The sequence below is a fragment of the Nycticebus coucang genome, chromosome 16, assembly GCF_027406575.1.
Source record: "Nycticebus coucang isolate mNycCou1 chromosome 16, mNycCou1.pri, whole genome shotgun sequence".
Taxonomy (NCBI): Eukaryota; Metazoa; Chordata; class Mammalia; order Primates; family Lorisidae; genus Nycticebus; species Nycticebus coucang.
Genome location: NC_069795.1, coordinates 3,700,448 through 3,727,215, shown reverse-complemented (window position 1 = coordinate 3,727,215; position 26,768 = coordinate 3,700,448). Strand labels below are relative to the sequence as shown.

The 26,768-nt window shown below is 48.8% G+C and overlaps 1 protein-coding gene across 1 annotated transcript in view; it reads left to right on the top strand.

The window, feature by feature from the left end:
• Positions 1 to 26,768, top strand: part of SLC37A1 (solute carrier family 37 member 1) — a 65,389-nt gene that overhangs the window by 29,822 nt on the left and 8,799 nt on the right. The window contains exons 10-17 of the mRNA XM_053564386.1: positions 1,525 to 1,605; positions 15,668 to 15,799; positions 18,304 to 18,394; positions 19,979 to 20,041; positions 20,490 to 20,575; positions 21,540 to 21,588; positions 22,702 to 22,775; positions 24,406 to 24,484. Of these exons, the coding sequence (XP_053420361.1) occupies positions 1,525 to 1,605; positions 15,668 to 15,799; positions 18,304 to 18,394; positions 19,979 to 20,041; positions 20,490 to 20,575; positions 21,540 to 21,588; positions 22,702 to 22,775; positions 24,406 to 24,484 (655 nt within the window). The remainder of the gene's footprint in view (positions 1 to 1,524; positions 1,606 to 15,667; positions 15,800 to 18,303; positions 18,395 to 19,978; positions 20,042 to 20,489; positions 20,576 to 21,539; positions 21,589 to 22,701; positions 22,776 to 24,405; positions 24,485 to 26,768) is intronic.

Sequence of the window (26,768 nt, the reverse complement as noted above, 5' to 3'; positions counted from 1 at the left end):
TGAGTGAATGATTGGTCTTGATGGCTGCTGGAGCTCCAGCCATTACATGTGTTCCAGTGAGCAGCAAGGACAGGGAAATTAAGGGCAGGCCGCTTCTCTTTCAGGATATTTCCTGGAAGTTCTTCACTTCTGCTTAGCCAGCCACACCAAGCTGCAAAGGAGTTGTAAAATAGGCTTGGTCTTGCACACCCATATCCCTGGCTCTATTGACAAGGAAGAAAAGGACCCAGAGAATGCTGGTGCGCTCTGCACAGTGTGGTGTGACTGACTCCTGGGGAGCGGGAAAGCATCTTTGCTTCTGCCTGGAATGGCCGGGGACCACCAGCAAGATCTCTTCCCCAAGTCCAGGAGGCTCTGCCTTCATGCCCACAGACACCAGGCTCTTCGGCGCACAAAACACAAACATTTTTTTAAAGCACTTTGCTTTATTTTCAAGTAATATGATCAATAATTTTTCTTTAACTTCCAAATACCTTTCAGAGGCCTCTAGATGTAAAAGGGTGTGTCTAACTGTTAATCTGAACGGCATTTAACAAACGCACTGTTTTCCCCAGTTTCCGGGCATTTCAGATGCCCTGTGGGTCTGACTTCCAAGTCTGGTGGTGTTTTCTTCCCAAACTAAGCCCAGAACTAGTGTCAGGAATCTGAATACCCTGGGCCTCTTGTAGAGATTATTTGGTTTGGTTTAGAATGGTGTGAATAAATAATGTCTTTCTGTGTATAGATTAAATATTTATTTTAAAGAAATTTCATTTAGACTGTTTCAGAAACAAAGCACAATGAATTTTTATTGTTAGAGAATTTCAAGAATTATTTTTGACACCATTAATTATCTTCAAAGGGCTTTCAACATCAAGACTTTTAGAAATAATGATCAGGAAATGACACCTTTATCTTAGTGCCCAAGAAACTGCCTTCATTTCTCCATCTTTTCACTTGGAAATGAGAGATAATTTTTGAAATGATTCTGAGTTTTGAAGGCAACAGTGTAATCCTTTCATGCTTCCTCTCTCCAGCCAGTGGCAGAGCTGCCTTCAGGGAGCTCCTGACTACTCTTTCCCCCTGTGGGGTGTTTTCCTGTCTGCATCAATTGCCTGACATGGAAGGTCTTTGTTCTTCGCTTGTTACACTAGTGTGTTGGACTGTACTATTTTCAAATGCCTTTCATTTTAAAACCATTAAGAAATGTCCAAGCTATTAAGGAAAGTTACATTGCCTTAATTGGCATTTTTGCATTTTGTTATAACTTGGTCTTGGCTATTTGGTTAAGAAAAGACTTTATAAAAAAATAAAAATTAAAAAAAAGAAGAGGCTCTGACAGGTAACATTCTGTTACCTGAAAGTCTGGAGCCTTAAGATTACAGCCCATTATTTTATTGAAATTATTTGTCTTATTTCCTTGTGGTAGCTTTTTTGTGAAGATAGTATCTTTGATGCAGTAGAATTAGTTTTATATTCTGGCTGTGGATTCAGTAATTGTTCTGAATTATAATTAATATTAATTAATTAATATTTTTCTCCCAGCATTCAAAAGGCTATGAGAATGGTACAAACAGATTTAAACTCCAGAAGCAAACCTTAAACAACGAAAAGAACAAGCCTCTGGTAAGTTATACGTGACTTCCACTTGCTAGAGTGCCAAAGCAGCAGGAAAAGCCTTTCATGCAACATCGACCATCTGTCCCTCTGCCTTGGTGAAATGTCACAGACATCCAGGGTCTTAAAAAACTTAAGTCTTGTAGTTCTTTAGAAAAATTGAGTATGCCCTTATTAACATTCTGTGGATAGTAAGATAACTTATTTTATGTTTTGTAATCAAATTTGAAAGCGATTCATTCATTTAACAATGATTTGCAGCATCCAGTGTGCCAAGCACTCATCCACCTTGGTGGGGGTCAAGAAGCAGGTACGGACGGAAAATGACCAACAGAGATCGTCAAATGGCACAAGTGCCAGGAATATGGGGTGAGAAGGCACTCTTGCAGGCCTGCTCTCCTGGGAGGCTTACCTAAGCTGATGGCTTTAGAACAAAGCTGTGAAGGGCAGAGGGCCATCTGCATGGGCCAGGACAGAGCAAGTGCTAGGCAAAGGCAAAAGGCTAGGGTAGGAGGTGCACACAGAATACATGTCAAGGACCACAAACAGGTGAGGGAGCCACAGAAAGCAGAGAATTGAACTCTACCCCATCTCTGACACAGGGGAAAGTCAAGGCACAGAGTCGATCTCTGCCCACCCTCTGACAGAGGAGGAAATAAAGGCACAGACTCGACCTATACCCAACCTCTGATAGCAGAGGAAATCAAGGGAGAGAGTCAACTTCTCCCCACCCTCAGACAGTGGAGGAAGTCAAGGCACAGAGTCGACCTCTGCCTGCCCTCTGACACAGGAAGATGTCAAAGCATGGAGTGGACTTCAACTCACCCTCTGACAGAGAAAGTAAAGGAGCAGAGTCGACCTCCGCCCACCCTCTCACAGAGGAGGAAGTCAAGGCACAGAGTCGACCTCCACCCACCCTCTGACAGAAAAGGAAGTCAAGGCACAGAGTCGACCTCTGCCCGCCCTCTGACAGAGGAGGAAGTCAAGGCACAGAGTCGACCTCCGCCCACCCTCTGACAGAGGAAGAAGTCAAGGCACAGAGTCGACCTCTACCCGCCCTCTGACAGAGGAGGAAGTCAAGGCACAGAGTCGATCTCTGCCCGCCCTCTGACAGAGGAGGAAGTCAAGGCACAGAGTCGACCTCTGCCCGCCCTCTGACAGAGGAGGAACTCAAGGCACAGAGTCGACCTCTGCTCGCCCTCTGAACAGGAGGAAGTCAAGGCACAGAGTCGATCTCTGCCACCCTCTGACAGAGGAGGAAGTCAAGGCACAGAGTCGACCTCTGCCCACCCTCTGACAGAGGAGGAAGTCAAGGCACAGAGTCGACCTCTGCCCGCCCTCTGACAGAGGAGGAAGTCAAGGCACAGAGTCGATCTCTGCCCACCCTTTGACAGAGGAGGAAATCAAGGCACAGTGTCGATTTCTGCCCACCCCTCTGACAGAGGAGGAAGTCAAGGCACAGAGTCGACCTCTGCCCGCCCTCTGACAAGAGGAGGAAGTCAAGGCACAGAGTCGACCTCTGCCCGCCCTCTGACAGAGGAGGAAGTCAAGGCACAGAGTCAACTTCTGCCCGCCCTCTGTCAGAGAAGGAAGTCAAGGCACAGAGTCGACTTCTGCCCACCCTCTGACAGAGGAGGAAGTCAAGGCACAGAGTCGACCTCTGCCCGCCCTCTGACAGAGGAGGAACTCAAGGCACAGAGTCGACTTCTGCCCGCCCTCTGTCAGAGGAGGAAGTCAAGGCACAGAGTCGACTTCTGCCCGCCCTCTGACAGAGGAGGAAGTCAAGGCACAGAGTCGACTTCTGCCTGCCCTCTGACAGAGGAGGAAGTCAAGGCACAGAGTCGACCTCTGCCCGCCCTCTGACAGAGGAGGAAGTCAAGGCACACTGTCGATTTCTGCCCACCCCTCTGACAGAGGAGGAAGTCAAGGCACAGAGTCGAACTCTGCCCGCCCTCTGACAGAGGAGGAAGTCAAGGCACACTGTCGATTTCTGCCCACCCCTCTGACAGAGGAGGAAGTCAAGGCACAGAGTCGATCTCTGCTATCCCTCTGACAGAGGAGGAATTCAAGGCACAGTGTTGATTTCTGCTCACCCCTCTGACAGAGGAGGAAATCAAGGCACAGTGTCAATTTCTGCCCACCCCTCTGACAGAGGAGGAAGTCAAGGCACAGAGTCGATCTCTGCCATCCCTCCGACAGAGGAGGAAGTCAAAGCATGGAGTCGATCTCTGCCACCCCTCTGACAGAGGAGGAAGTCAAGGCACAGAGTCGACCTCTGCCCGCCCTCTGACAGAGGAGGAAGTCAAGACACAGAGTGGAGCTCTGCCCACCCTCTGACAGAGGAGGAAGTCAAGGCACAGAGTCGACCATTGCCCGCCCTCAGACAGGGGAAAGTCAAGGCACAGAGTCGACCTCTGCCACCCCTCTGACAGAGGGGCAAGTCAAGGCACAGAGTCGACCTCTGCCCGCCCTCTGACAGAGGAGGAAGTCAAGACACAGAGTGGAGCTCTGCACACCCTCTGACAGAGGAAGAAGTCAAGGCACAGAGTCAACCACTGCCCGCCCTCTGACAGAGGGGCAAGTCAAGGCACAAAGTCGACCTCTACCCGCCCTCTGACAGAGGAGGAAGTCAAGGCACAGAGTCGACCACTGCCCGCCTTCTGACAGAGGGGAAAGTCAAGGCACAGAGTCGACCTCTCCCACCCCTCTGACAGAGGAGGAAGTCAAGGCACAGAGTCGACCTCTGCCACCCTCTGACAGAGGAGGAAGTCAAGGCACAGAGTCGATCTCTGCCCACCCTGTGACAAAGGAAGATTTCAAGGCACAGAGTCAACCCTTAGCCACCTTGTGACAGAGGAGGAAGTCAAGGCACAGAGTCGACCTCTGCCACCCTCTGACAGAGGAGGAAGTCAAGGCACAGAGTCGATCTCCGCCTGCCCTCTGACAGAGGAGTAAATCAAGGCACAGAGTTGATCTCTGTCCGCCCTCTGACAGAGGAGGAAGTCAAGGCACAGAGTCTACCTCTGCCCGCCCTCTGACAGAGGAGGAAGTTAAGACACAGAGTGGAGCTCTGCCCACCCTCTGACAGAGGAGGAAGTCAAGGCACAGAGTCGACCACTGCCCGCCCTCTGACAGAGGAGGAAATCAAGGCACAGTGTGGATTTCTGCCCACCCCTCTGACAGTGAGGAAGTCAAGGCACAGAGTCGATCTCTACCATCCCTCTGACAGAGGAGGAAGTGAAGGCACGGAGTCGATCTCTGCCACCCCTCTGACAGAGGAGGAAGTCGGGGCACGGAGTCGATCTCTGCCCGCCCTCTGAAAGAGGAGGAAGTCAAGGCACGGAGTCGACCTCTGCCCGCCCTCTGACAGAGGAGGAAGTCAAGGCACCGAGTCGACCTCTGCCCACCCTCTGACAGAGGAGGAAGTCAAGGCACAGAGTCGAACTCTGCCCGCCCTCTGACAGAGGAGGAAGTCAAGGCACAGTGTCGATTTCTGCCCACCCCTCTGACAGAGGAGGAAGTCAAGGCACAGAGTCAATCTCTGCCCGCCCTCTGACAGAGGAGGAAGTCAAGGCACAGAGTCGACCTCTGCCCACCCCTCTGACAGAGGAGGAAATCAAGGCACAGTGTCAATTTCTGCCCACCCCTCTGACAGAGGAGGAAGTCAAGGCACAGAGTTGATCTCTACCATCCCTCTGACAGAGGAGGAAGTCAAGGCACGGAGTCGATCTCTGCCACCCCTCTGACAGAGGAGGAAGTCAAGGCACAGAGTCGACCTCTGCCCGCCCTCTGACAGAGGAGGAAGTCAAGGCACAGAGTCGACCTCTGCCCGCCCTCTGACAGAGGAGGAAGTCAAGGCACAGAGTCGATCTCTGCCCACCCTGTGACAAAGGAAGATTTCAAGGCACAGAGTCAACCCTTAGCCACCTTGTGACAGAGGAGGAAGTCAAGGCACAGAGTCGATCTCTGCCACCCTCTGACAGAGGAGGAAGTCAAGGCACAGAGTCGACCTCTGCCACCCTTCGACAGAGCAGAAATCAAGGCACAGAGTCGACCTCTGCCACCCTCTGACAGAGGAGTAAGTCAAGGCACAGAGTCGACCTCTGCCACCCTCTGACAGAGGAGGAAGTCAAGGCACAGAGTCGATCTCCGCCTGCCCTCTGACAGAGGAGTAAATCAAGGCACAGAGTTGATCTCTGTCCGCCCTCTGACAGAGGAGGAAGTCAAGGCACAGAGTCTACCTCTGCCCGCCCTCTGACAGAGGAGGAAGTCAAGACACAGAGTGGAGCTCTGCCCACCCTCTGACAGAGGAGGAAGTCAAGGCACAGAGTCGACCACTGCCCGCCCTCTGACAGAGGAGGAAATCAAGGCACAGTGTGGATTTCTGCCCACCCCTCTGACAGTGAGGAAGTCAAGGCACAGAGTCGATCTCTACCATCCCTCTGACAGAGGAGGAAGTGAAGGCACGGAGTCGATCTCTGCCACCCCTCTGACAGAGGAGGAAGTCGGGGCACGGAGTCGATCTCTGCCCGCCCTCTGAAAGAGGAGGAAGTCAAGGCACGGAGTCGACCTCTGCCCGCCCTCTGACAGAGGAGGAAATCAAGGCACCGAGTCGACCTCTGCCCACCCTCTGACAGAGGAGGAAGTCAAGGCACAGAGTCGAACTCTGCCCACCCTCTGACAGAGGAGGAAGTCAAGGCACAGTGTCGATTTCTGCCCACCCCTCTGACAGAGGAGGAAGTCAAGGCACAGAGTCAATCTCTGCCCGCCCTCTGACAGAGGAGGAAGTCAAGGCACAGAGTCGACCTCTGCCCACCCCTCTGACAGAGGAGGAAATCAAGGCACAGTGTCAATTTCTGCCCACCCCTCTGACAGAGGAGGAAGTCAAGGCACAGAGTCGATCTCTACCATCCCTCTGACAGAGGAGGAAGTCAAGGCACGGAGTCGATCTCTGCCACCCCTCTGACAGAGGAGGAAGTCAAGGCACAGAGTCGACCTCTGCCCGCCCTCTGACAGAGGAGGAAGTCAAGGCACAGAGTCGACCTCTGCCCACCCTCTGACAGAGGAGGAAGACTAGACACAGAGTGGAGCTCTGCCCACCCTGTGACAGAGGAGGAAGTCAAGGCACAGAGTCAATCTCTGCCATCCCTCTGACAGAGGAGGAAGTCTCGGCACAGAGTCTACCTCTGCCCGCCCTCTGACAGAGGAGGAAGTCCAGGCACAGAGTCGACCTCTGCCCACCCTCTGACAGAGGAGGAAGTCAAGGCACAGAGTCGACCTCTGCCCGCCCTCTGACAGAGGAGGAAGTCAAGGCACAGATCGACCTCTGCCCGCCCTCTGACAGAGGAGGAAGTCAAGGCACAGAGTCGACCTCTGCCCACCCTCTGGCAGAGGAGGAAGTGAAGGCACAGAGTCGACCTCTGCCACCCTCTGACAGAGGAGGAAGTCAAGGCACAGAGTCAATCTCTGCCCACCCTGTGACAAAGGAAGATTTCAAGGCACAGAGTCAACCCTTAGCCACCTTGTGACAGAGGAGGAAGTCAAGGCACAGAGTCGACCTCTGCCACCCTTCGACAGAGCAGAAATCAAGGCACAGAGTCGACCTCTGCCACCCTCTGACAGAGGAGTAAGTCAAGGCACAGAGTCGACCTCTGCCACCCTCTGACAGAGGAGGAAGTCAAGGCACAGAGTCGACCTCTGCCACCCTCTGACAGAGGAGGAAGTCAAGGCACAGAATCGATCTCTGCCCACCCTGTGACAAAGGAAGATTTCAAGGCACAGAGTCAACCCTTAGCCATCTTGTGACAGAGATGGAAGTCAAGGCATGCAGTCGACCTCTTCCCACCCTCTGGCAGAGAAGGAAATGAAGATACAGAGTCGACCTCTACTCGCTGTTTGACAGACAAGTAAGTCAAGGCACAGAGTCGCCTATTTTCTTTTTTCTTTATATCAGATCGCTGAAAGGATAAATGTCTTAAACATGCTTCTGACATTTTTTTTCTATGACCTAGGGAAATTCATGTGTGATATTTGAAATACCACATGTAGGTCCTTAAATTTTAGAGAGAACGTAGGCAATATCTGATTCAACTCAAATGCTTTGAAATCTGGACTCTGTTCTGAGTTTACTTTTTTTTTTTTTGCAGTTTTTGGCCGGGCCTGTGTTTGAACCTGCCACTTCCGATACATAGGGCCAGGGCCCTACTCTGTTGAGCTACAGGCGCCGCCCTACTTTTTTTTTTTTAAAGCATTTCTTAATCAGTGTTCACATGGCTATGACCCCAGTCTGACAATTGTGAAGCTTACTTTTTCTTCTGAGTCATCACTACAGCTTCTTTGCCCTGGTGTGGTTACTGACCCAGAACCTAGCCCTTGCTTCTGAGTATAGCTTCCCTCTCTCCTCTTCTGTCCCTTGCATGAAAGCCTCAAATAGTTAGGCTGCTGTTTGGAGGCCCCCTGGGTCTTGTTTGGGACAGCCAGGATCAGATGGGTGCTGCCTTGCTCCCTGGAGCCTTTTCAGAAGGCCCCTGCCCCTTGCCCTTTCTCTTTGGTCAAGGTCAACATGGAATATCCCATGAGTTTGGCCAGACTCTCTGATTGTCCCCTTTCCCAGACTGACCCAGCTCAAATCCACTGGGCTCAGAGTAGGGTGTTACCCCTCCCCCTGCTCTTCAGACAGGGCTGCTGAATTCTGTTATGTACTTGGTATGTTTCTGAATGGCTTAGTGAAGAAATATATAAAGAAAGGGAGAGAAGAAGCAAATTCAAGGAGACAAGGTTCTGATAGCACTTGCCCAGTAGTGAACCCTCTCAAGTCCTCGTGGGATTTTAGGCAGTTGCCTTGAGATGGTCGTATTTCCCATCCCTGTAGTTACTTGTCCTCCTCAGCTTCTCCTGTGGCTCAACACCTCATAGCCCCACCACACACTGAATGAACACTGAGTGGGTATTTTGATAGGAAAGGTTGTTCCACCTTGCGTGCCAAGTGAGAATCCATGTGTCTTGTCTGGGATGGCTTTTCCCGAAGTGCCTCTATAGACAGCATGGGGTAGAGGGTAAGCGTGGCATGTCTAGGTTAGTGTGGTCACTGTTAACAACCCCCCATGCTGCAGTGTGTTTACTTTTGTTTGTGTGTGTAATTTTAGTGGCAGGAAGTCTTGTTGTTTACAAAGTGTAAGCTCTAACAGTGGAAAGTCTGAAATACATAGAAGCATTTCTTTTTAAGTCCTTGACCTTAAGTTCTTGAAATAGTTCATCCATAAAGAATACTGTTCTAACTTGAAACCCTACTCTGACTTGAGGATCACTGTTCTTTTTTTTTTTTATTTTTAAATTATACCTGTGTACATCAATGCAGTCATGGGGTACAATGTGCTGGTTTTATATACAATTTGAACTTTTTTCATCAAACTGGTTAACATAGCTTTTACCGCATTTTCTTTTGTTATTGTGTTAAGACATTTATATTTTATTTCATTCATGCTTAAGGACTATTTAAACCCAGTGATTTTTGTTAATGTATATACTTAAAAATGTCTAACAGAGCTAACATTTAATAACATATATTTTTTTAATTTTTTTTAATTAAATCATAGCTATGTACATTAATGTGATCATGGGGCACCATACACTAGTTACTGTTCTTTTTTTAATGAATGAAAACTTTGTCCTCTTGGAGTGTCCAGATTGCCAGAATTCACAAATAATCAGAATTTGTTGATGAATTTTTTAAATAATGTTATTATTTCCCATAATGTATATCTGTTGTGAACGCCTAAAAAATACAAGATCATGTAAAGAATTTCCTATTTGAATTTCCATAAAAATTACATATAATTCCACCATTCAGTTGTAACCACTGTCAGTTTAGATTTGCCCCTTTCTAGGTATAGGTAGAATTTAAACATTTTTTGAGGTTATAATGAACATGCAATTTTGAATGATGTTATTTGGTGCGTCATGAGCATTTGCCTATGTCATTAAAATAGTCCAAACATGGGAGGCGGAGCAAGATGGCAGCCGAGTAACAGCTTCCTTGCATCTGGACACGGTGAGTCTGGGGATATAGGACTCCAGGCATCTCTGGCTGGTGGGATCTGCCTATCATCACCCCTGAGAGGATACAGGGAGTCAACGAGAGACTTCTGGACCCCAAGAGGAGGACTAAAACAGTGGAAAACTGGCAAGTGGTCGCGTCTGTTCGATCCGTCTAAACCCGCCCGCAACTTCCACAGGCACGAGAACTTAAAGAGCAAGAGGAAGTGAAAGGAAAATTAGGGCAAGGAAACAGATAAAAGAAATCACCCATGAGGAAGAATCAGCAGAAAACTCCAGGCAACATGAAGAACCAGTCCAGAACAACCCCGCCAAGGGACCATGAAGTAGCTACTGCAGAGGATTCCACCTATACAGAAATGTTAGGAATGACAGAAAGGGAATTTAGAATACACATGTTGAAAACAATGAAAGAAATGATGGAAACAATGAAGGAAACTGCTAATAAAGTGGAAAATAATGAAAAGGAAATCCAAAAACAGAATCAAATCAGAGATGAACGATATGAAGAAAATAAAAAGGATATAGCAGAGCTGAAGGAAATGAAACAGTCAATCAGGGAACTTAAAGATGCAATGGAAAGTATCACCAACAGGTTAGACCATGCAGAAGAAAGAATTTCAGAGGTAGAAGACAAAGTTTTTGAGATAACTCAGATAGTAAAAGAGGCAGAAAAGAAGAGAGAGAAAGCAGAACGTTCACTGTCAGAATTATTGGACTTTATGAAGCATTCCAACATACAAGTTATAGGAATTCCAGAAGGGGAAGAAGAATGCCCCAGAGGAATGGAAGCCATACTAGAGAATATTATAAAAGAAAATTTCCCAAATATCACCAAAGATTCTGACACACTGCTTTCAGAGGGATATCGGACCCCAGGTCGCCTCAACTCTAACCGAGCTTCTCCAAGACACATTGTGATGAACCTGTCCAAAGTCAAGACAAAAGAAAAGATTCTGCAAGCTGCCTGGAGTAAGCGCCAGTTGACCTACAGGGGCAAATCCATCAGAGTGACCGCAGACTTCTCTAATGAAACTTTCCAAGCAAGAAGACAATGGTCATCTACCTTTAATCTACTTAAACAGAACAATTTCCAGCCCAGAATTCTGTACCCTGCTAAGCTAAGCTTCAAAATTGATGGAGAAATCAAATCATTTACGGATATACAAACATTGAGGAAATTCGCCACAACAAGACCAGCTCTACAGGAAATACTTCAACCTGTTCTGCACACTGACCACCACAATGGATCAGCAGCAAAGTAAGAACTCAGAAATTAAAGGACAGAACCTAACCTCCACACTGATGCAAAAGATAAAACTAAGCAATGGACTCTCACCAAATAAGATGAATAGAATACTACCACACTTATCAATTATCTCAATAAATGTTAATGGCTTGAATTCCCCACTGAAGAGACATAGATTGGCTGACTGGATTAAAAAACACAAGCCATCCATTTGCTGTCTGCAAGAAACACACCTGGCTACAAAAGACAAATTAAAGCTCTGAGTCAAGGGTTGGAAGACAATTTTTCAGGCAAATGGAATTCAGAAGAAAAGAGGAGTTGCAATCTTATTTTCAGATACATGTGGATTTAAAGCAACTAAAGTCAAAAAAGACAAAGATGGTCACTTTATATTGGTCAAGGGAAAAATACAACAAGAAGACATTTCAATTCTAAATATCTATGCACCCAATTTAAATGCTCCCAGATTCTTGAAACAGACCTTAGTCTGAGCAATATGATATCTGATAATACCATAATAACAGGGGACCTTAACACTCCTCTTACAGAGCTAGACAGATCCTCTAAACAGAAATTAAACAAGGATATAAGAGATTTAAATGAGACCCTAGAACAACTGTGCTTGATAGACGCATATAGAACACTCCATCCCAAAGATAAAGAATATACATTCTTCTCATCACCCCATGGAAGATTCTCCAAAATTGATCATATCCTGGGACACAAAACAAATATCAACAGAATCAAAAGAACTGAAATTTTACCTTGTATCTTCTCAGACCATAAGGCACTAAAGGTGGAACTCAACTCTAACAAAAATGCTCGACCCCACCCAAAGGCATGGAAATTAAACAATCTTCTGTTGAATAACAAATGGGTGAAGGGAGAAATAAAACAGGAAATCATTAACTTCCTTGAGCATAACAACAATGAAGACACAAGCTACCAAAACCTGTGGGATACTGCAAAAGCAGTTTTGAGAGGAAAATTCATCGCTTTAGATGCCTACATTCGAAAAACAGAAAGAGAGCACATCAGCAATCTCACAAGAGATCTTATGGATTTGGAAAAAGAAGAACAATCTAAGCCTAAACTCAGTAGAAGAAAAGAAATATCCAAAATCAAATCAGAGATCAATGAAATTGAAAACAAAAGAATCATTCAGAAAATTAATGAAACAAGGAGTTGGTTTTTTGAAAAAATAAATAAAATAGATAAACCATTGGCCAGACTAACGAGGAATAGAAAAGTAAAATCTCTAGTAACCTCAATCAGAAACGATAAAGGGGAAATAACAACTGATCCCACAGAGATACAAGAGATCATCTCTGAATACTACCAGAAACTGTATGCCCAGAAATTTGACAATGTGAAAGAAATGGATCAATATTTGGAATCACACCCTCTCCTTAGACTCAGCCAGGAAGAAATAGAGCTCCTGAACAGACCAATTTCAAGCACCGAGATCAAAGAAACAATAAAAAATCTTCCAACCAAAAAATGCCCTGGTCCAGATGGCTTCACTCCAGAATTCTATCAAACCTTCAAGGAAGAGCTTATTCCTGTACTGCAGAAATTATTCCAAAAAATTGAGGAAGGAGGAATCTTCCCCAACACATTCTATGAAGCAAACATCACCCTGATACCCAAACCAGGAAAAGACCCAAACAAAAAGGAGAATTTCAGACGAATCTCACTCATGAATATAGACGCAAAAATTCTCAACAAAATCCTAGCCAATAGATTACAGCTTGTCATCAAAAAAGTCATTCATCATGATCAAGTAGGCTTCATCCCAGGGATGCAAGGCTGGTTTAACATACGCAAGTCCATAAACGTTATCCACCATATTAACAGAGGCAAAAATAAAGATCACATGATCCTCTCAATAGATGCAGAAAAAGCATTTGATAAAATCCAGCATCCTTTTCTAATTAGAACACTGAAGAGTATAGGCATAGGTGGCACATTTCTAAAACTGATTGAAGCTATCTATGACAAACCCACAGCCAATATTTTACTGAATGGAGTAAAACTGAAAGCTTTTCCTCTTAGAACTGGAACCAGACAAGGTTGTCCTCTGTCACCTTTACTATTCAACGTAGTGCTGGAAGTTCTAGCCAATACAATTAGGCAAGACAAGGAAATAAAGGGAATCCAAATGGGAGCAGAGGAGGTCAAACTCTCCCTCTTTGCTGACGACATGATCTTATACTTAGAGAACCCCAAAGTCTCAACCACAAGACTCCTAGAAGTCATCAAAAAATACAGTAATGTTTCAGGATATAAAATCAATGTCCACAAGTCAGTAGCCTTTGTGTACACCAATAACAGTCAGGATGAGAAGCTAATTAAGGACACAACTCCCTTCACCATAGTCTCAAAGAAAATGAAATACCTAGGAATATACCTAACGAAGGAGGTGAAGGACCTCTATAAAGAAAACTATGAAATCCTCAGAAAGGAAATAGCAGAGGATATTAACAAATGGAAGAACATACCATACTCATGGATGGGAAGAATCAACATTGTTAAAATGTCTATACTTCCCAAAGCAATCTACCTATTCAATGCCATTCCTATCAAAATACCAACATCGTACTTTCAAGATTTGGAAAAAATGATTCTGCGTTTTGTATGGAACCGGAAAAAACCCCGTATAGCTAAGGCAGTTCTCTGTAACAAAAATAAAGCTGGGGGCATCAGCATACCAGATTTTAGTCTGTACTACAAAGCCATAGTGCTTAAGACAGCATGGTACTGGCACAAAAACAGAGACATAGACACTTGGAATCGAATTGAAAACCAAGAAATGAAACTAACATTTTACAACCACCTAATCTTCGATAAACCAAACAAGAACATACCTTGGGGGAAAGACTCCCTATTCAATAAATGGTGTTGGGAGAACTGGATGTCTACATGTAAAAGACTGAAACTGGACCCACACCTTTCCCCACTCACAAAAATTGATTCAAGATGGATAAAGGACTTAAACTTAAGGCATGAAACAATAAAAATCCTCCAAGAAAGCGTAGGAAAAACACTGGAAGATATTGGCCTGGGGAAAGACTTCATGAAGAAGACTGCCATGGCAATTGCAACAACAACAAAAATACACAAATGGGACTTCATTAAACTGAAAAGCTTCTGTACAGCTAAGGAGACAATAACCAAAGCAAAGAGACAACCTACACAATGGGAAAGGATATTTGCATATTTTCAATCAGACAAAAGCTTGATAACTAGGATCTATACAGAACTCAAATTAATCCACATGAAAAAAGCCAACAATCCCTTATATCAATGGGCAAGAGACATGAATAGAACTTTCTCTAAAGACGACAGACGAATGGCTAACAAACACATGAAAAAATGTTCGTCATCTCTATATATTAGAGAAATGCAAATAAAACAACCCTGAGATATCATCTAACCCCAGTGGGTATGGCCCACATCACAAAATCTCAAAACTGCAGATGCTGGCGTGGATGTGGAAAGAAGGGAACACTTTTACACTGCTGGTGGGACTGCAAACTAGTACAACCTTTCTGGAAGGAAGTATGGAGAAACCTCAAAGCACTCAAGCTAGACCTCCCATTTGATCCTGCAATCCCATTACTGGGCATCTACCCAGAAGGAAAGAAATCCTTTTATCATAAGGACACTTGTACTAGACTGTTTATTGCAGCTCAATTTACAATCACCAAAATGTGGAAACAGCCTAAATGCCCACCAACCCAGGAATGGATTAACAAGCTGTGGTATATGTATACCATGGAATACTATTCAGCCATTAAAAAAAATGGAGACTTTACATCCTTCGTATTAACCTGGATGGACGTGGAAGACATTATTCTTAGTAAAGCATCACAAGAATGGAGAAGCATGAATCCTATGTACTCAATTTTGATATGAGGACAATTAATGACAATTATGGTTATGGGGGGGAAACAGAGGGAAGGAGGGAGGTGGGTGGGGCCTTGGTGTGTGTCACACTTTATGGGGGCAAGACATGATTGCAAGAGGGACTTTACCTAACAATTGCAATCAGTGTAACCTGGCTTATTGTACCCTCAATGAATCCCCAACAATTAAAAAAAAAAAAGAAAAAAAAAATAGTCCAAACATGGCGGCGCCCGTAGCTCAGTGCTTAGGGTGCCAGCCACATACACCGAGGCTGTTGGGTTCAAACCCAGCCCAGGCCTGCTAAACAACAGTGATAACTGCAAGAAAAAAGTAGCCAGGCGTTGTGCCAGGTGCCTGTAGTCCCAGCAACTTGGGAGCTTGAGGCAAGAAAATCGCTTAAGCCCAAGACTTTGAGGTTGCTGTGAGCTGTAATGCCATAGCATTCTACTGAGAGTGACAGCTTGAGACTCTGTCTCAAATATATATATATATATTCCAAACATTTTTTATAACTGCAGCATGTCATTTATACAGATGTACTTTAATGTACCAATGTTTCTCAGTGGTGATGTGGCATCCATTTTATTGTATTTTTTCACTTTATAAATTATTTTTGTAAATAGATTCCTAAAATTTCTAGATCAGAGGGTTTTGTGTGTTAATGTGATTTCGCAAAAGCACATGAATGCTAATGATTATAAAGCAGTGACTGTGGTGAGAACTTTATCCAAGATCCCCAAGATTTTAGTGGAAAACAGTATCATCCAGCAACTTAGTTATCAGGAATTCTGGTCTCATGTTAACCAATTGTCCAGCCAGTAACACATCTCTTTCCTTTTCAATGGGACTCACCCCCAGGACCCTGAGATGCAGTGCCTGCTGCTGTCCGATGGGAAGGGCTCTGTCCACCCAAACCACGTCGTCATCGTCCGGGGTGATAGTGGGAGTGGCACAGCTGCCATCAGCTTCACAGGGGCCTTGAAAATTCCGGTGAGTAAATGTGCCTCTGTAGAGTTTCAGAGGGGCTGTTGGCACTGACTCTAAGAAGTTTGCTCTATTGATAACTAAACTTAAAAACAGAAATCCATGATTGTAGACCCCATAGATAGAAGTGTGCAGCACACACCATCAGGACCTGACATGGCAGCTGTGGCGTTCTGTTTGCCTCGTACTAGGTTTACTTTCTTCGTTTAGAAATTCAGAAGATTCATAGACAAATAGGACTACCTGTCCTCACCTGAAAAACAAACAAACGGGCTGCACTGGGCCTGACCAGTGGGGAGCTGAGGCTGCAACCCCCAGGCCTCCCTGTGGCCCCAGCTCTCCCTGGGGTGCTTGTCTTTCTGAAGGCCCTGAGTGTGAGCCTTGGGAGGCCCTGGCCCTGTCCTCCTCTGTGGCCTTAGGTAAGCCCAGCTCAGTTCTGTCTTCCCTGTAGAGCCTCCAGTTACACAAACTGGGGTCTCATCACCCTGGACATGTTGGCCGGAACTCAAGGAGGGAAGGGGGCAGTGCAGAGACCAAAGGAAAATAAGAAGCAACACAGGAGGGAGGCCTCAGGGTCCTCAGAATTGGGTCTTGGCTCTGGCTAGAAATTTGGTATTCTGGCCCTGCCCCCACATGGGAAAGGTTCACCTAGTGCCCATGGTGAGTGATCAGTACACAAGGGGGCCAAGGGAAGGTTCTTTGGAGTGTGTGAGAGGGAGGGCAATGGTGAAAGCCTTGCTGCTTTTGATTTTTCTCTTACTAAATTCTTAGACTCCCTCAGCAGAGACCCAAGCTGTACACAGGATGGGAAACACAGTGTTCTGACTGGGTGAGCCATGAGGGTGACCAAGGCAGAAAGCCAAGAGCAGAATCCAGTGCTGTGTGGGCTGGGCTGTCCAGGCCACTATGCTGCCAGGCTTGTGCCTGTGGGCACCAACAGCCGGGCCTGGCTCTCATTCACTGATGAGCCGGTACAAAGCTGCTCATCAGGTTGTCCTGGAAGTGTAAACATTAAAATAGCCTCATGGAAATAAAAGGACTAAGAACGTCTGTGTCAGAACAGAAAGTATCTTCAGTGCCCAAAAAAGACTGTCTCCAGAGACCACCCCTGGAGCCATCAAATCCAGGCCTGGGCCCCAGGTCACTGCAGGCTGGGCTATGGAAGCTGCCAGCTTTAAATTAAAAGTTATTTTTAAAATTGTGTTCTTATAACAACTGGTAATCTTTCTGCTGTCCCTCTCTCTGTAGCTTCCCCAATCCTTGTGCTAAAGCAAGGTGCCCCCTGGTTATGTAAATGCACATTCTACAGCAACCTGTGTTCAGAAGCCTGGCCTGGCTCCACCGGCACCCTGCCACTATGAGCTGGGGGTTCCAGACCAGCACAGAGAGGCTGGGAGCCCCGTGTCCTCATCTGCACTATGCTGCAGGGCACCCCCCACACCTGGTGTGACACAATTTATGTTGTTCTGAGGCGAAGTGTGGTGTTACCACGCTGAGCATATGGCTGTCACACGGACACACTTCACGCTCATGTCAGCTGTGAAAGCATCAGCTCACTTCATCTGAAAGTGACATGGGTTGAGTGCTATGTTCTCGGCCCACTTGCAGCAAGTTCTTATGAGAGGAGAGAGGAGGCGTCAATGCCTTGGTGTCATGGGTTTTTTACTCAAATTTTCCAGATGGAATTATTATCTTATGAGTGCCTTGTCTTTGTAAAAGTAGACAAAAAATAAAACAAACAGGCATTTCATTGAACCCACCAAACTCTAAACCTCCATTTCCTTCTTAATCTCTGTTTTCTCTCTCCATTGCTTCCCAGCTCCCCCTGGCTTATGTTGCACTTGGGAGGCCATGCCCTGCAGGCCTGTGTGTCTGACGGCTGGCCACGGCCAGGGTGGGCTGCTCTGTGTGTTTCCTGGTCACTGTATAATTTGCAATTTCAGTTTTTTGAGGGGAATAGCTATTGAATGCAAACTCACCTAATAGCAAATATTTCCAAGGGTTGTAGTAAAGACATTGGGTAGTCACCATTCAGTGATTTCTTAGACAAATGAGGCTTCCTATCTTCACTTACAAAATAGAAAATCTGGCTTCACTGGGTTGACAGCCTGCATGGCAGTGGGAGCTAAGGCCATGATCCCCACGCCTCCTAATGGCCCTTGCAGGAGTGGGTCTCTGCCTATCAGTTCCTCCACCATGTTCAGCATGTTACACAGCAGTTCCTCCCTCCCCCTGCGCGTCTGGAGGTGCTAAAGCCAAACCACAGACCCCGGATATTCTTACGGGGATGGAGTCATATATCATGCTGATACCCTGTTTCCCCGAAAATAAGACATCCTCTGAAAATAAGACCTACTTACAGGAAAGATAAGACGTCCCCTGAAAATAAGACATAGCGCATCTTTGGGAGCACACCTTAAAATAAGACACTGTCTTATTTTCGGGAAAACGGGGTACTCACATACACCTGCCAAGTGCATGTCTGGGGCAACACCAGCTCTGTCTTCCAGGGCGTGATCGAGTTCTCGCTATGTCTGCTGTTTGCCAAGCTGGTCAGCTACACATTTCTCTTCTGGCTCCCGCTGTACATCACAAATGTGGGTGAGTGACAGCTGCTGAGACACACCTGGCAAGTGTCAGTCAATGACTATGACCTGAGCTCTCTCCTATCTGCTGGTTGCTATAGTGTTAGAAACACCAGGCCACACCTGGTGACTTGAGAGGCACACTTGGAATTAACATGATTAAACATAGACAAAAGACAATTGGGGTATGCAAGTTTTATTGCCATAGTAATAACCTTTATGGGTCTGAAGGCTGACTATTACATCCCGACCACAGCTACCAACTCCCTGGGGTGCTCCCAGATGGTGATGGCTGCGTTTACATTTGAGCTGTGTTGGACTCTGGGTCATAGCAGACCAGGGCCTCTGGAGGTCTGGGCTAATCAGTCGTTAATAATCTGACCTAGAAATTGCTTCTGGGAAGTGTGTTCTAATTTTAGGGAGGGCTGATGGGTTGTCTTATGTTTCGAATGTGCCACAGGGGCTGCAGCTATAGATTATGACAGAATGTACTAGTGAAATAATGACATGCATGCCCTTTACTGTGTGTGGCCACAACAAGAAAGACAAGAGGATATGGGGGTTCTTATGGGAGGGGGGTGTGAGCGGAGACGGCTGAGGGTGGAGATGGGCAGGGAGCACTCGGGAGCCTCCTGGCCCAGGGAGTCAGAAACAGCTAGGAGAAGGGGACCAGGGTCAGGTACAGGCTCTGGTGATGCAGCCAGGAAGAGCACAATAGCCACATTCCACCCGGGAATGTGAGGGTGAGTGGGATTCACAGGTACCCGAGCTGCGGGCTGGACACCTCGGGGGGAAGTTGAGGAGGTAGTGAGGGCACCCCCTACGGGCCCCCTAGCAGGGATAGGGTGTGCAGGTGGACGGCAAGGATCACCCGGTGTTCAAGGTCCCTTCCCTATGCAGCAGCCCCCTCACTTTGGCAGGTGGGCTGCAGTAGTCTGAGCAGGGCAGGCGTGGCGGACAGGCGGTGTGCATTCGTTCTCTCTTTGTTCCCCAGGGAGGGTAAAAGGGATGACATTTTTAGGACTTGGGTCTCAAATCACCAGCATTTTAGTCTGAGTGACTGTTTGAAGGAAGTCAAGTTCCCTGAATATGCTGTTGAGGTTTAGGAAAAGCTGGTTCGTGTGACAACCCAGTACTCCCCAAATCTCAGCTCTCATGTCCTAGCCACCATCGATCCACCTCAGCTCAGGACTGCACCTCATCTAGTGGGAAGAATCCTGGATGGGTTTACCCAGTCCTCGGTTTCTCTGTCTGAAGTGAGAAGGTTCCGGTCCCTCCCGTGTTTCAAGCCTCCTGGGTGCACTCGTGTGTAAGGGGCACCCTTGTGTCAAGGTGCCAGGCTGTCTCCAGCACCCCCGCAGCCCCACTTCTGTCTTATGCTCGTCTGTGAGGCTGCCCCACGGGACCACTGAGCCAAAGGCAAGACAGTTACTAGCCTGTGCAGGGAAACTCCCCAGTTTGGATTCAGAGTGTTTGCCTTTTTTCTGTTTCTTTTTTTCTAATGTGAGTTAATTAATAATGGCTACTTGGTATAAATGAAGCTTATGGAAGTCTCCTTCTGCGGAGAGATAAATTCACACTCTGCTGCTGTTTTTAACAGATCACCTTGATGCCAAAAAAGCAGGGGAACTCTCCACCTTGTTTGACGTGGGTGGGATCTTTGGTGAGTTCACTACCAACTGCTACTCTGAACACCCGCGGCCCCCCAGCTCTGTTATCTTCACTGGGGCGGGGGGAACGGTGTTCCCTGAGGTCTCATGCTCCCTTAGTGGACTCAGCCCAGCAGTGTCCAGCCATCCTGCTGGGGGCCTCCTCTTTTTCATCCTGGGCTCTGAGTCTGCATTTGGTGGCTCCCCTCAGGAACAGCATACCCAGCATACCAGTGACAGGCTGGTTGTTCAGACCCTAGCAGGTGAAGGAGCTTCAGGGCTGGCCTGAAATCCAAACCTCAAGGCTGCCCCAGCCCCTAACATCTGAGCACCACTAGGGAGGCCTGTTGGAGATCAGGCCTCAAGAATGCTGCCTGCTGGTACTGCCCCCTACCCCTGTAACGGTTTCCTCCTGATGGGCTCCCTCGAATGCGGTCCCTGAAGCCAGCCCCTCCCTTGCAGGTGGAATCCTGGCAGGTGTGATCTCAGACCGACTGGAGAAGAGAGCCTCTACCTGCGGCCTCATGCTGCTACTTGCAGCCCCCACGGTCAGCCCCATGCCCACCTGGGCCCCCGCACCTGCACATGGCCTCTTCACTGTACTCCTTGCCAAGTAGCACCCTCTTCTATCTGGCCTACACTCCGCTTTCCTGGCGGCTCCTGCCTCCTGGCCTCCAAGTCACTGCCTGGGCCTGGAGGGGCTCCCTGCACTCTGCACCCCTCCCTGTTGCACAGGTGCACTGGTCCTATAGGCTGTGCACAAGCTACTCCTCTCTTTGGGGCACTCCCCTCCCAGATAAGCTCAAGCTCCCGCCATCTTGTGGGTTGCCTGACACCTGCCCGGCCCTCAGGCTCGTCAGCACCTCCCACCATAACACTGGTTCCTAGTACCTTCCAGCTGTTTAGTAGCTCGTGACCTTGGGCAAGTGACTTCCCCTGCCTGTGCCTCAGTTTCCTCATATGAAAAGGAGAATGACAGTAGCACCACCTCATAGTGTGACCGTGACGGTTAACCTAAATGTCAACATACCGCTGCCTTTATTATAGGAGTGTGCCAGGGACTCTTGCCCACCCCAGCTTGTCTAATAATTGTTTGCACATCTGTCTCTCCACTAGGCTGTGGCTGTCCCCAGAACAAGGCCCAATTTTCAGTCATCTTTGAGGCCTTGGACACCCCAAAACACTCACTCAACATTTGAGTGAGGAATGAATAGGCCTCTTGCTGTGCGGACTCTCACATTAGGGGCATAGGGAAGGCTGCCCCACCTAATCCATCAGTGTGGTGGGACCACCCTGCAGGGTTTTTCGAAGTCACCTGGAGACCCCACATGGCTGAAACAAGGGTTGCAGCCTGTTTGCCCAGCACGCCTAGGTGCTGTGTTCAGGCAGACGAGGTAGAGAGTGTGGTCCACGCTCTTTGTCAGGGTGGCTGCCGGGGAACCTGCCCGGCCCTCCGGAGGGTGGGTTTCTGGGCCGTGAGCACGTCTCACCCTGTTCTTGCTCTCCTCTCAGCTCTACGTCTTCTCCACCATCAGCAAGATGGGACTAGAAGCTACCATAGGTGAGTCTGGAGGCCTTTCTCCTTTCTTTCCTGCTCACTTTCTCTTTGCACAATTCATTGAGGTGAAACATGAAAATCAACAGAACAGCCTTGGGCTGGTATGACTCCAACATGCAGTGTGGCTAAAAGTGTCCCCATGTCCCTCTCTGGGTGCGGCCACCAGAAGAGGCCGGGGACTCCTGCTCCCAGGGGAAAGGCCCATCGTTCTGCAGGTGAGAGCCTGGGTGTGGGACAGTGTGGCCCCAGGGTGCCCAGGGGAGGAGCCACTCGAAGGAGCATGCGTAACCTGGAGGACAGCCACCCGCAGCCTCTGTGGAGCTGGCAGGGCTTCAGCAGCCTGAGGCCTGTGCCCGTGGGGGTGAGAGCCTCCCAGACTGGCTCTTGAGCCATGGCAGGTGGCCAGGGACATAGTAGTGTGACTTGAGCAGGAGCCAGGGCAGAGACAGGTTCCAAGACCACCTCTGCCCACCTGGTTTCTATCAGCCCCCATTCCCCGAGTGGCCGCATAGTATTGGACCATTACTTTCCTGCAGGCAGCACTGTTGAAGAGTACTCCAGGACAGTCCGTGTAATGGGGGTGTCTGCAGTCACATTACATGTTATCCAGAAAGCAGCTGCCTGTGCAAGGGCAGATGGAGTCTCCCGTGACCCTCAGGCCAGAAGCTTCCTGTCAGGAATGAACCTGAAGGCTGGATTGGGAAATGACCTTGCAGTTCATAGACAGTGGGGTTATCCTGTATATGGCAAGTGCGCCGAGCAGCTGTCAATGATGAGAGGAAGTCCTTTCTGTTACAGATAAAGCTGTGGCTGGCATTAGCGTCCTCTGAGTACAGAGACTGGCTCAGTGCGGTGCTAGCTACCAGCAGAGTTCTTGCTCCTTCTGGTGGGGAGCAGCTGCTGCCCATTGAGTCCAGGCCCCTGAGTCTGGGGAGTGCAGCCAGACTTAGCACAGGCCTCCCTAGCCAAGTTCTGAGGACAACATTTCTGCTGCACCCCCTCCCGAGATCAATGGGCCGCCCTTCCTTCTCGCCTGCATTCAGGCACTCAGGTGCTGAGACGCCAGGGCCCTCTTGGAGGATGCAGGTCCATCTCAGCCCCCTTCTGTTCCCACAGCAATGCTGCTGCTCAGTGGGGCTCTGGTCAGCGGGCCCTACGCTCTCATCACCACTGCAGTCTCCGCCGACCTGGTAAGTGGAGCTGCAGGGGACGTGCTGGCCCTGTCATCACCCCCATCATTCATGACAGGAATAGACTCCCTTAGTAAAACTGTGCATGTATAAGTGCCTTCTTAACCAGACAACCTGTGTGTGGTCTCAGGGGTCTTCCCACACCTGTCCCACTCCCAGGCAGGTTGGTTAGCCTGAGAGTGGTTCAAAACAGCAGCTCCGCTACTCTGCCCACGTCATCACAGTCTCCTTCTGAGAGAAGTGGCAGTTGCTCCTCGGTGGCTCAGCAGCGAGAGGCACAGGGAAGGAGCTTTCTCCTCTCCATGGGCCCATGTCCCGGAGCAAGAGCAGCAAGGACCAAGCCCTGCCCGGCCCCTTTGTGTTGGGTGTGCCCTGAGACTGCCTGTGTGAAGCACAGGCTTGGGTGCACGTGAGACTGCAGACTGTCTGTGTGGCCATGGAAAGCCCTGCAGGATCCACAGCAGCCCATTAGCAGTGCCCAGCCCCCATAGCCTAGAGGCAGAAGACTCACTCATTTCTTTTTAGACTAGAAAAAGTAGATTATGGGTGATTTTCATGCTGTGTAATATATATGTACTAGCACTTCATAGTACATGTATATTACACACACAGGCATTTAATTTTTCCAGCTTGAGTTTATTTTTACAGTTTTAGGCTTCCAGGTATTCTTTTCCTGATTTTTTTCCCCTTTTCTTGTCCTTAGGTTGTGCTTTTCCCCCCAACCTTCCAAACAGCCGGAGCTTGGCGGGCTGGTAGTTAGGACCTGCACCCCGTACCCCTGAACTCTGCACCCCATACCCCTGCACCCTACATCCTGTACCCCTGCACCCTGCACCCCGTACCCCTGTACCCTACACCCCATACCCCTATACCCCGTACCCCTGCACCCTGCACCCCGTACCACTGCACCCTATATCTCATACCCCAGCACCCCGTACTCCTGCACCCCATGCCCCTGACCCTACATCCCATACCCCTGCACCTTACACCCCATACCCCTGCACCCCATACCCCTGCACCCTACACCCCATACCCATGCCCCTTACACCCCATACCCCAGCACCCCGTACCCCTGCACCCTACACCCCATACCCATGCACCCTGTACCCCTGCACCCTGCCCTGGTTGGTTCCTTGCATTCCCCCTGCTTCCTACCCTCCCGTAGTGTCTGCTCTTACGCACGTTTATTTTTACATACTGCAGAGGTGTCTGGCACATGCCGCAGGAAGACCCTGGCCACTGGGGAACTCGGTGGCTGCTCCCGCTGCCACAGATGAGGGACAGGCATATGTGTCACCATCTCTATCTTTCATGCTGGCTGCCACGCTGCTTCCTTAAAGGCTGTGATGTGCTGAATAAATACTTCTTTGAGGAGACCTAAGTGTTCTTTTAGCTAGAATATGTTTATACATGTATTTCTGGTGGTTTTTGACTCTTAAAATTTTGTTTACTTCCCTAATGGGGAGAAGCTTGGGGTGAAGTGGAGTTTAAAGTTTCTAATGGAGAATAACTGGCATGGTGAATGGTCCACAGAGCAGCTTGAGGGAGTCGCCACGTGGAGGCACAGGTCTGCTTCTTACTGCCAGCGCTGCTGAGCTGTGACTCACCTTTGTATTTTTTTCTCTTCTAGGGGACTCACAAGAGTCTGAAAGGAAATGCCCACGCCCTGTCCACTGTGACCGCCATCATTGACGGAACCGGGTCTGTAGGTGCGCAGAAATGCTTAGCTCCAAGAGAGCCTTTGTGGTTCTAGGAGAACTCTGTTGTCACATCCTGATTATAGGTGCCCAGGATCCCAGTTGCTTTGGTAATGCCAGGATCAGCTGGCCGCCCCTACCGTGAGCAGATCCCCAGGGGACATTGGTGCAGACTGCTGTGTGCGGTTGGTGGCTTTGCAGAGAGGGGCATGTGTGAGAGGATATGTGTCCAAACTTAACCTGTGGAAGTGGCCACAGGCCAAATGTGGTCCACTATCCACTGTCATTCGAAGAAGGACAGAATCTTACTTAAATTTAAATTCTAGGAAAACTAAGGGGTCCAAATACATACGAGACTGAATGTTACCAGCTTTAGAGTTTCTTGAAGAGACGTCAGTGGCATATACTGGAGTAAAGATAGGCAGCAGAGTAGGCAGCTTGCCCCAGGTGCAGGCAAGGTGGGGCATGGAGCCTCTGCTTACCAGCGGTCAGCACTGGCAGCAGTGCCTGTGCTTTTCTTAAGACCACACAAGTGATGGCCCCCTGCCTAATGAAGGCTGGGGAGCTGGCTTCCCTGGGCACTCACGGCCACACAAGCCTGCCAGGTGCTGAAGAACCTTTGATTGCCTCTTTCTCTATGTGGGAGGTCAGGGCTTCGGAGACCGCCTAATGTGGCTCCTGCAGGTTGTCATAGGGTCGTGGGCAGTGGCCTGGTGTGTCACCTGCTATCCGGGCTTCCAACCCAGAGACAAAGTGAGCAAGGGCCATGGGTGTGAGGGGCCAGGGGTCTCAGCAGTAAAGGCAAGTGGGTGCCGAATGAAGGCAGCTCAGGAAATGCGGCTCAGCTGGAGCCCAGCCCTGGGCTTTCTGGCCACCTGTGTAGGGAGCTGCTGTTTTCTTCTTGGCTGCGCACGGGGCCTTGGTCAGCACATTTCTGGGCTCCCACTCCTGTCTCATCAGTGCAGAATCCAAGTCTTCCCACCACACGGCTACTCCCAGGACACCAGGCGTTCCCCCTCACAGCTCTTGGCACAAACCCTGCCTTGTCCCTGGAAACGTCCCCAGGTGATCTCAGGCCATACTGGGCTTGTGCCCTGGAGGCTTTGCTCAGATGTCTTCCTCCCTGAGACCCTCTCACTACCCCATTGAGAATGCATGACCCCTGGCCTCCTGCTCCAGCCTCTCTCCTGAGGTCTCCTTCCCCAGAGCACTTCCATGTCCCAGGCAGTGTGTGGTTGGCCCCTTTGCTCTGCACTGTCTGCCCTCCCCTCGATGGGGCCCTGTGGAGACGGGACTTTGTTTTACTTCATGTGATGGAGAAGCACCAAGCAAGGCCACTGTCGTTCAGAGAGCCGGGCTTTGGCCTTTGCTGTTTGCGTAAGGGAGACCAGCCCTGTGACTTTGACTGCGTTAAGAGTGTTAGTGGTCCACCCTCTGCTGCTTCTTTTTGAGACCTGGGACCATGTTTAGGGAAAGAGAAGAGGAGCAGAGTAATGCCGGGTCCCACATGGAGTAGGCCATGTTCTCCTGCCTTCATAACACATGGGGGACTTGAGAACATGCTCAGCAGCCAGGCAGAGGCACTGGGTCGGGGCACGTCCATCAGCTCGTGACTGAGCTTTTGTCCAGGGGGTTTGTGGCTCCATCTGACTTCCACTGTGAAACTCTTTATACACTGGCTTGGAACTCTGCTGGATGCCCTGATTGCTAATTCAAACCAGAGAATCAGAGTTTAAAATTATAAATTAGGTTTTAAAAACTTATGAAATTATGAATTAGGTTTAAAAGAATTCTTTATATTCTTCTCAAAATGAGAGGGAAGTGGAAGCCTGGGGTTGAGGATGGGAGCACATCTGCAAATGGAGGCCATCACCCTGCTTCTGAGTGGGGAGGAAGCAGGCATGGCCCCGAGTGCTTCTGCCTGGCTCAGGAGGATCTAGGGGCCATTAGGGACCATCCCTGACCTTCCACCAAGTCAGAGCCACATCACCCACCTTGGTGTCTCACATCTGTGGAGGTGAGATGGTGAAGGGGCCACTCTTCCTGACCAAAGGAGCAGCATGAAACCCTAGTGGGAAGGCAAGCTACCCTGCAGAGTCCATCCCAGGGCCCTCCTTGGGGTGTTTCGTGCCAGTGGCCCCTGCCTGGCACTGTGGAGGCCAAGGCAGAGCTAGATTAATTGTAGGTCAGCCACATGGCTCAAATGACCCAAGTTTGCGTGTCTGTGGGTTCACGCTGCTCAGAGTTACTTTACATGGGACACAAGCTTGCCATTTCTGTATGCAGAGAAATTAAA